Source organism: Nerophis lumbriciformis, linkage group LG21 (genome assembly GCF_033978685.3).
Source record: "Nerophis lumbriciformis linkage group LG21, RoL_Nlum_v2.1, whole genome shotgun sequence".
Taxonomy (NCBI): Eukaryota; Metazoa; Chordata; class Actinopteri; order Syngnathiformes; family Syngnathidae; genus Nerophis; species Nerophis lumbriciformis.
In genome coordinates, this window is record NC_084568.2 from 14,930,001 (window position 1) to 14,940,302 (window position 10,302).

The 10,302-nt window shown below is 35.9% G+C and overlaps 1 protein-coding gene across 1 annotated transcript in view; it reads left to right on the forward strand.

Annotated features, from left to right (window-relative positions):
• Positions 1-10,050, forward strand: part of LOC133621071 (ceramide synthase 2-like) — a 53,060-nt gene extending 43,010 nt beyond the window's left edge. Inside the window, exons 8-11 of the mRNA XM_061982889.2 lie at positions 1,493-1,621; positions 1,758-1,864; positions 1,939-2,092; positions 3,742-10,050. Of these exons, the coding sequence (XP_061838873.1) occupies positions 1,493-1,621; positions 1,758-1,864; positions 1,939-2,092; positions 3,742-3,891 (540 nt within the window). The 3' untranslated portion in view covers positions 3,892-10,050. The remainder of the gene's footprint in view (positions 1-1,492; positions 1,622-1,757; positions 1,865-1,938; positions 2,093-3,741) is intronic.
• The last annotated feature ends 252 nt before the right edge of the window (positions 10,051-10,302 follow it).

The window sequence follows — 10,302 nt, forward strand, 5'->3', positions numbered from 1 at the left end:
GAAGTCTGAGGTCTAAGGGAAGAAAAAAAATGTGTTCCGTCTTCCCTGCATAATCTGTTGTGGCATCTGGCACGATGGTGATGTGTGTGGACATTGGACTGCTGTTGCACGTGTCTGTGTGTGTGTGTGTGTGTGTGTGTGTGTGTGTGTGTGTGTGTGTGTGTGTGTGTGTGTGTGTGTGTGTGTGTGTGTGTGTGTGTGTGCATGGGTTTGGACTTTGCTTGCCCTGGGTCAGCTGAGAACCGTGGCAAAAAGAGGCCCACTGTGTTCCTTCAGCACCAAGTTCCACCCTCTTAAGCAGGTTTTAGAAACGGGATTCCCGACCAAATTCTGCAATTTCACTTGCCGTAGATTCCAGACTATAAGCCGCTACTTTATTCCTACACTCTAAACCCTGCGGCTGATTCCTGGATTTTTCTTCGCTGGCCATAATGCAAGTAGTTTTCATAAAACACATGCCAAAGACACTGAAATGGTGTGTTATTGTTTGTGCTATGGCTTACCAAAACCGTCCCATGTGTGATGTCTGCAGGAGTGTGTTCATGCATATTTCTACATGCTATCATAATGTAATGAAGCTAACGTCGTTAGCATTAGCTAATTTGCTAACACATTTACGAGTGTCTGTGTTAGTAGTATTAACTTACAATGGTATTCTATTTGCATTGTTTCAATTTCACAAATTCCTCAGTAAATTCACCAAAACGTCACCGTGGAGTTATTGAGTCTGTTTAGCTGATTGGCGAGCTAGCTTCCGCAGCTAGTGGGTCCATGACGATGACTTCTGTTTTGTTTGATCAGCCGTTTTACAGCCGTGTTACAGACAATGTTTGGAAACAATTACGGTATGTAAATAAACATGAACAAAATTTTAAAAATAACTAATTTAGCAACATACATATCTGCAACTTCTGGTCTGATGCGGCTAATATATGGAAGCTAAAAATTTGGTGTGGTGTGGCTTGTATAGCAGTGCACTCTGGAGTCTGTAATGTTTAATTTACCCACTGCAATCTATTTATGGTGGTGGGTTGCAAAGAGGGCCATCGTTGTCTAATTTGCACAATTGGACATGGCACATGCATTACATTAAAAAAAAAAAAAATATATATATATATATATATATATATATAAATATACTTACCGTATTTTTCTGGACTATAGAGCTAAATTTCAGAAGAAATTTTCTCCATATAAAAGTTGCACCGGACTATAAGCCGCAGATATATATGTTGTGAAATGAGTTATTTACAAAGAGATATTTTGTAAATGTTTATTTATAGACCTTAATTGTTTCCAATTGGTGTTTGGTACCGGTACCAAAATATTGGTATCGGGACAACACTAGTATATATACAGGCAGAACAATGTTGGTACAATAGAATAAGACATGGCAGACATGATGGTTTGTGTGAGAGAGTCAAACCTGGGCTATGGCTCAGTCAAGGAAAGGAAACACTCAATTTAATAAGCGCGACTTTAAAACCCTTAGGACTTCAAGGAGCAGATTGTCCACCACGTTGCAACCATCCTCCTCATCAGCTTCTCATGGTGCGTCAACTACATCCGTGCTGGAACCCTCATCATGCTGGTCCACGACTCCTCTGATTACCTCCTTGAGGTAAATATAAGACAGAAGCCTTGCCTTATACGTTTTTCGAGGGGCAGCCATGTAGTAGACATAAAGTATGAAGGCTAATGCTGCACTGCCCCCTAGCGGACACTTCATTTTTCTCCCCTGTCTCTTACTGTGGCAGTCTGCAAAGATGTTCAACTATGCAGGCTGGAGGAACGCGTGTAACTACATCTTTATTGTGTTTGCCGGCGTCTTCATCGTCACTCGCCTCGTCATCTTCCCTTTCCGGTAAGATCCACGCAGAAAAATAAAAGTTGTTCCATGCGACTGTTTGGATGATGTATTCCTAACCCCGCCTGCAGGATTATCTACTGCACATGGGTGTACCCCGTGACCATCTACGAACCTTTCTTTGGGTACTACTTCTTCAACGGGCTGTTGATGGTGCTGCAGTCGCTTCACATCTTGTGGGCTGTTCTCATCATACGAATAGCCGTCCGCTTCCTCACCAACAACGTAAGCAAGCATTATCATTATCATTATGAGCAATTAGTTCATGTTTTAAAGCTATGATTACTGTGCAAACTTTGAAAGAATGCTTTAAATTCACACAATTGGACATTTTCTGGAATATATGCCTTAAAAGTCAGGCAATACCTCGAAGACGTCACATGAGACATCATCGGATTTTAATTGTACTTCAGTTCAGTGAGCATCTTAAATATAAAACTTGATAATCAACTTACAATTATTGCTTGAAAAGTGTGATGACGATATTTGAATTTGATACGGCTAAAGAAGAAATAAAAACATATAATTAATAAAAGAAGAAGAGCATGCCCATCCATCCATCCATTTTCTACCGCTTATTCCCTTTTGCCACACAAAAAAAACGCAGCCGCAAACACACTCAGCTTATATCGCTTACATTGTGGGCCCTAAATGATTAGATTTGCATCTCTTCCTACAAGTATTGCGTGCGTTCTGATAATCTGCACACATTCTGCATGTTTGTGAATAATTCAAATAATAAATTCATTTAAAAACAATTGAAAAAAACAATCATTAAAAAATAAATTAATAAAAAAAGAAACTCAATCAAAAAATAACTGCAAAAAAAAATGTGCTTAAAAAAAGACCATGTTGAAAAATAATTTAAAATAATTAATAGTAAAAGAGTAGCAATACACCATTTTAAAATAAATAAGTACAAAAGAAACCCAATAAAAAGTTATGATATAAAATAAATTCATTCAAAAAGTAGGTCCAATAAACAATTATTTAAAAATAAATTCATAAAAAAAGGAAACCCAATAAAAGATCATTACAAAATAATTAATTTAAAAAAGACCAAAGGAAAACTAAAAAAATAATTTAAAAAAGAGTTGCAATAAACATTTATTATAAAATAAATAAGTGAAAAAGAAACCCAATAAAAATTTTTGAAATAAAATAAATTCATTCAAAAAGGAGGTCCAATAAACAAATATTAATTCCTAAAAAGGAAACCCAATAAAAGATCGTTCAAGCAATAATTTCTTAAAAAAAGACCACATGAAGATAGCGTATCTAGTCGATACTACTATGATTACATCAATATGTTTTAGCATCACAAAATCTTATTTGGTTTTTTTTTTTTTATATATTATGTTTATAAAGTCAGGAAATATGTCCCTGGACACATGAGGACTTGGAATATGATATTGATACCCAAATTTGTGGTATCATCCAAAACTAATGTAAATTATCAAACAACAGAAGAATAAGTGATTATTACATTTTAACAGAAGTGTAGATAGAACATGTTAAAAGAGAAAATGACCAGATATTAAAAATAAATGAACAAGTAGATTAATAATTAATTTTTACAGTTTGTCCCTCATAATGTTGACAAAATAATAGAATGATAAATGACACAATATGTCAGCAGACTAAATTAGGAGCCTTTGTTTGTTTGCTTACTAATAAAAGACAAGTTGTCTCGTATGCTCACTATTTTATTTAAGGACAAACTTGCGATAAGAAACATGTGTTTAATGTAAGATTTTTTGTTAAAAAAAAGCCAATAATGAAATTTTTCCTGGTCCCCTTTTTTAGAAAAGTACCGAAATACATTATATTTGTATCGGGACAACACTAATTGACTGTCGTTGGCTTGTTTTCAGGAGAAAGTGGATGACGAGAGGAGTGACAAGGACGAGACGGACGAGACAGACGAGGAAGAGGACGAAGAAGTGAGAAAGAGCCGTCAGAAAAACGGGCCGCTACAGAACGGCCACGCGGTCCACAACAACAACCACAGCAAGGCGGAATGACACGAAATGCGCAGGGGGGGAGAACTTGTGATCCTCGGCGGGGCCAGCGGCGCCCCGAGCGAGGGGAGGAAGAACGCTTGAGTGGCGGTAAGAAGAAGAATGGAGGCGTTTTAGTCATGCGTCGAAAGGTTAGCGCAGCGAGGAAATGAGACAGTGTTACCTTTGCACATCACACAACACATTACTTACACCGGCATGGCTCCGTTCTTGCTTCCTCGTTATTGCCCGGGTGTGACCGACACTTTAGACAGGGAAGAACATGGAGACGAGAGAGGCGCCTCGCTTCCTTCCTGTGTGCCTTAGAGCCAGACCCCTGGCTTTCCAAGAAATGCCATTTTAGACCCGATGCTTTAATTGTTTTTAATCTGTCGCTTCGTGCTTGGAGTGGCGCTCCACGGCAGGCCAAGACCTTTGATTTCCTACATTTTGTCTATGCAACCACACGAGTGTTGAGCTATTGCGATGCCTTTGCACAACCCCGCACTTCCCGTTCTCGCTTTTTTTTTTCACGGCACTCCAACTTGTACCAGGTGTGAAGCGTTGGCGATCTGGGGGCCACGTCGCTGCGTCACAGGACCTTTAAAGGGGAACTGCACTTCTGTAAAACGTTTTGATATCGTTCACAATCCCATTGTGAGACAAGAACACACATCTTTCTCTTTTTTATGCATTCTAAATCGTAAAAAACATCTAGCAAGAGGCAGTTAACAATGCAGGTAATGAGTATCCCTCTAAAATAAGGATAATTAACCTTTTTTACCTTGGGAACTAAATATTAACACTGAATTAATAATATTACCCTTAATTTTTTATTTTGGTTTTTTTTATAATTTTTTTTGTTCTGTCCTGTCCCCTGATTTTAATCATATTCAATATGTATATCTAACCTACTTACAGTTTACAACCTTGTCAAATGATATGAAAGCGTGTGTTAATAACAAATATTATTATCAAGGCTTAGGTCAGGCTGAGTACAAAAATAAATACTGATAATCAGATATACTGCAAAAGAAGAGACTTGTAAAAAAATGTTTTTAATACAATTACGCAAAGCTAAAATCAATCAATTCTACTACTAAGGCTTAGGTCAGGCTGAGTACAAAAATAAATACTGATAATAAGATCAAAAGAAGGGACTCGTAAAACATTTTTACATACAAAAAGCAAAGCTAAAATAAATAAATTCTACCTAATAATAATAACTATTGATAATAAAATGTTTGTTTACTAAATAGTCAACAAAACGATAGTACAGCTTGACCACTTTAGTCATAATTTTTTGTGCTTAAGAAACTTCCAGACTTCTTCTGTTTGTTTGATATTGTCATTTCTGCCCCCAAGTGGAGGAAACGCGTATTACAACTGAGTACAGCTGAGAAAAATATATGTTGTAGCGGCCCAACAATGGGCCCTATGGTTAAGAAACGCTGCTCTAAAAACCTCCATCAACGTGTTTATATACGTGGTGTAAGTATTTATGTAATGTAGTAACAGGCACATTCATGATTAACGTGTAATACTTACCATATTTCGGTCATTTTAAGCATAGCCAGAACTTCTTTTTGGCCTCATTAATTTCACAGACGTTCACTATTCCCTTCAACAACGACACTACCAATCATGAAAGACATTATACGGGGCAACGACGACACTATGAAGAAATGATGATCCAGAAACATATATATTTTTGAGCCTGAGTATAAGGAGGACGCACTACAAGTTAAACAGATACAGTTCTAGTGTAACACTAAGTATCAAGTAGCAGTAATGCTAAGTGCTAAAAAAGAAAGACAAAATACGAACGTAATAAAATAATCTGTTGTCACTGGGATGCTGGCTGATGGGCACAAGACTTTTGATCCCCGTTTGGACGATGAAATCATCACAATCCCCACTCCTCAGGTAAAAAAAAAAAATGGTGGGAGCAAACAAGCATATTGATGTGTCTTCCAAGCACCCGGCAGGCGCAAGACAATGTTGATTATATGTACATGTTTTTTAGAACTGACTTTGAAACAACGTTGCAAAAGTATTTGTAAAATAAGACAACATTGACTTCCAACGTTGGATCCACGTTGTTGGTTGGGAAATTACCAAATTTCAATGGTCAAATCAACGTCAAAACCTGACGTTGAATAAACGTCAAAAAGCATGTTGTTTCAATGTTGTTATTTGTGTTGTAGAATATTGGTTGGGAAATGACCAAAATGTAATGGACAAATCAACGTCAGACCCTGACATTGATTAAAAAGCATGTTGTATCAACGTTATTGACAGGTTCAAACACTGATCACATCTAATAAACAAGACAAGAAGCAAGGAATTAAACAGAGACAGAATTAAATTTGGTTCAATTGAGGAGAGACGTCTGGACTGTACTATTTTTACAGTCTCACCACGCTCTGGCGAAAGATTGTACGCCTCCTCTTTTATTTGGACTTTCCCTGATTACATGGCAACAGCTGTTTCTAAGGGACAGGGGTCGTAAACAGCCGTCGCCTTTGGTTACAGAACAGTTCAAAGAAATGATCGTAAACAGTTCACAGAAAATGTCGTAAAACAGTTCAAAGAAGAGGTCCCTGTAGGGGAGTCAGGTCCTGCTTCCTCTTCGCTTTGTAGATCTCGGGTCAAGACAATATCTTTCTGTTGATTACAATACATCAAAGAAACAGAACACCTTCATGTTGCTTCCCATCCTACACAGTGGAGTTTTACAAGCCTTCTTCTTGGTAGGATCAAAGACAGCTTTTGTCTTCTCGCCGGGCACTCATGGCAACACAAAGTTTTGTGACAACTTAGATACAATTATTCTGACAGTTATGTTTGAGTTGCTCAACGTCAGGACCTAATTCAATGAGTTCTCAACGTTATTTTAATGTCTTGTGCCTGCTGGGTAATATCTTGGGGTCTAAGTTGGATGTTATGATTGACCAACTTTTCAGCTTATGTCCACAACCTTTTACTATCCAGGTGAGAGGCACGATTTATAATCAAGCACAAATGTTTGCCAACTCAGAGGCGATGCAGCAGCTCAGCATGTGTATAGCTGCAGTAGCTACTGTTACCTCTGCCATCAAGGCGCTGTGCTAATAAAAGTAGTTCCTCTGCGTTAGCGCTTATAATACCAATATCTCTATTACTTAGTCAATATTCAGGTCATGAGATATACAGTAAATGGAGTATTGTTGGCAATTAATGTTTTTTTAGCTTTATGGGAGGAATAGCTGAATTCCATTGTTAGCCTCTTCTTGCTAGTCCATTTTTTACCATTTAGAATGTTTAAAAAAAAGAGACAGACATTGCACCAAAAGGTGCAGTTCCCCTTTAAATGTGAAACGTGAGCAGTGGAATCGCAGCTCCATGCGACACATTTCAGTGTTCCGATACCGTGCTTTTTGCCTGAAGAGCCGGGTGTTGTTGACCACAAGAGCCTGTTTTCACACATCGGCACTCCAACACTTTGTCATCGTGTGAATGCTGAATTTGGACGGTGTTGCTACAGCAGGGGTGTCCGTAGTGTGGCCCGGGCGGCCGTTTGCGGCCCGCAGCTAATTTTTTAACTATAATACAATTAAAAGTGGAATAAATGGTGAAATATAACAAGAACAAATGTTGACACTAATAACACAAAGCTGCCATGCAGGCTGTTTTTTTTTCTTTAAAACGTGTCATCACTCAAAAATAATAATGAATCAAAATCAATGCTGTTAAGAGTTATTGACTTATTCAAGGCTCCAATTACTTCACATCAAATATTCCACTTTGAAATATTTTTAGGGGGGAAATATTGCATATTTTGTGCATTGTGACATTAAAAACTAGATTTTATTGATCAAAAAGGTCATAAAACAAACAAAAATACATGAAAAAAATAATACAAAATTATAATCGACAGATATATCTGAAGTTGATCTAGAGACTTAAACATTAAAAGTACATTTTTAAAAAGACTTATTTTAAACACTTTTATTCTGGGGGCCTTTTTGAACACCAATCATTTTCAGTGGGACTTTTTTTAAAGTTCTTTTTAAATGTCATTGTTCAAAAATAATAATAATTAAAATCAATGATTTTATGAATTATTGACCTATTTAAGGCTCAAATTACTTCACATCAATTATTCCACTTTCAATATTTTTTGGGGGGAAATATTGCGTATTTTGTGCATTGTGACATTAAAAACTAGATTTTGTTGAACAAAAAGGGTATAAAACAAACAAAAATACATGATAAAATAATACAAAATTATAATCAACAGATATATCTGAAGTTGATCTAGAGACTTAAACATTAAAAGTACATTTTTAAAAAGACTTATTTTAAACACTTTTATTCTGGGGGCCTTTTTAGATCAGCAATCATTTTCAGTGGGACTTTTTTTTAAATTCTTTTTAAATGTCATTGTTCAAAAATAATAATTAAAATCAATGATTTTATGAATTATTGACCTATTTAAGGCTCAAATTACTTCACATCAATTATTCCACTTTCAATATTTTTTGGGGAAAATATTGCATATTTTGTGCATTGTGACATTAAAAACTAGATTTTCTTGAACAAATAGGGCATAAAACAAACAAAAATACATGATAAAATAAAATAAAAAATTATAATCAACAGATATATCTGAAGTTGATCTCGAGACTTAAACATTAAAAGTACATTTTTAAAAAGACTTATTTTGATCACTTTTGTTCTGGGGGCCTTTTTGGATCACCAGTCATTTTTAGTGGGATTTTTTTAAAAGTTATTTTTAAATGTTATTGTTCAAAAATAATAATAATTTAAATCAATGATTTTATGAATTATTGACCTATTTAAGGCTCAAATTACTTCACATCAATTATTCCACTTTCAATGTTTTTGTGGGGGAAATATTGCATATTTTGTGCATTGTGACATTAAAAACTAGATTTTCTTGAACAAAAAGGGCACAAAACAAACAAAACTACATGATAAAATGATACAAAAATTATAATCGACAGATATATCTGAAGTTGATCTAGAGACTTAAACATTAAAAGTACATTTTTTAAAAATACTTATTTTTGAACACTTGTTCTGGCGGCCTTTTTGAATTTTTAGTGGGACTTTTTTAAAGTTGTTTTTAAATCTCATTGCTCAAAAAATAATAATTAAAATTGATAATTTTATGAATTATTGACCTAGTTAAGTCTCAAATTACTTCACATCAATTATTCCACTTTCAATATTTTTTTTAGGGGAAATATTGCATATTTAGTTTTTGGCATAAAAACAGGGTTTTGACAAAAAAGGTCATAAAAAACAATAACTGTATATCGACAGATGGACCTGAAGTTGATGTCAAGATTTAAAATAATATATTACTTATTTTTAAAATGTTTATGACTGAGACCCGTTTGGGTCCTTGGTACCAAACTTGAGGGGAGTCCTAAAGGATAAAAACAATCTATATTGGTTTTGAAAATGACAAATCAAAACGGCCGCCGCATGTTTTGATTTGTCAATGTGGAAAACATCTGGACACCCCTGTTCTACACCAATTGCATTCTTCAATTTGCCCGTGCCTTGTCACACAGAACCCTGAGAAGTGGCGTACAGATTTAACTCGCCGATAATGATCCCGTCATCAGATTCGTCACGATGTCTGCACCGGCTGGCTCGGGTGGAAAACTTCCTGACGTTTTACCGTACGAGCCCCTTTTACGTGAGTTGGCTTTTTTCCCACGTGTTGGTGCTGTTCACACAGAACAGGCTTGGGTTAAAACTGTCAACTATTATCAATTATTGTTATCAGTTATCTTCAGTCACGGGAGAAGAAAACAGCTCACGCCCCTCTTACTCGCCACCACGACTATGAACAGTATCAGTTGTCTATAACTTTGTTATAAGTACGCCTCTGCGGAACATTGTGTTCGTATTAACATTCAAGAAAAGTAAATATAGATCGACTTACAACAAAGAATAACTTCATCAACATTGTTTTAGTCTGTAACAGAAAATAATAAAAGTGCATCAATTTGCTTGAAATAAAAAAATATATATTTTTAACAACTTGAGCTATTTCTCAATAACTGATAATAAACAATGTATAGGAAATAATTGAAAAGGAGCATGTATGGTCAACATAAATTGAAAATGTGAGCAAATGTGCTGGGTCAAAAGTATACATACAGCAATGTTAATATTTGCTTACATGTCCCTTGGCAAGTTTCACTGCAATAAGGCGCTTTTGGTAGCCATCCACAAGCTTCTGCTTGAATTTTTGACCACTCCTCTTGACAAAATTGGTGCAGTTCAGCTAAATTTGTTAGTTTTCTGACATGGACTTGTTTCTTCAGCATTGTCCACACGTTTAAGTCAGGACTTTGGGAAGGCCATTCTAAAACCTTCATTCTAGCCTGATTTAGCCATTCCTTTAGCACTTTT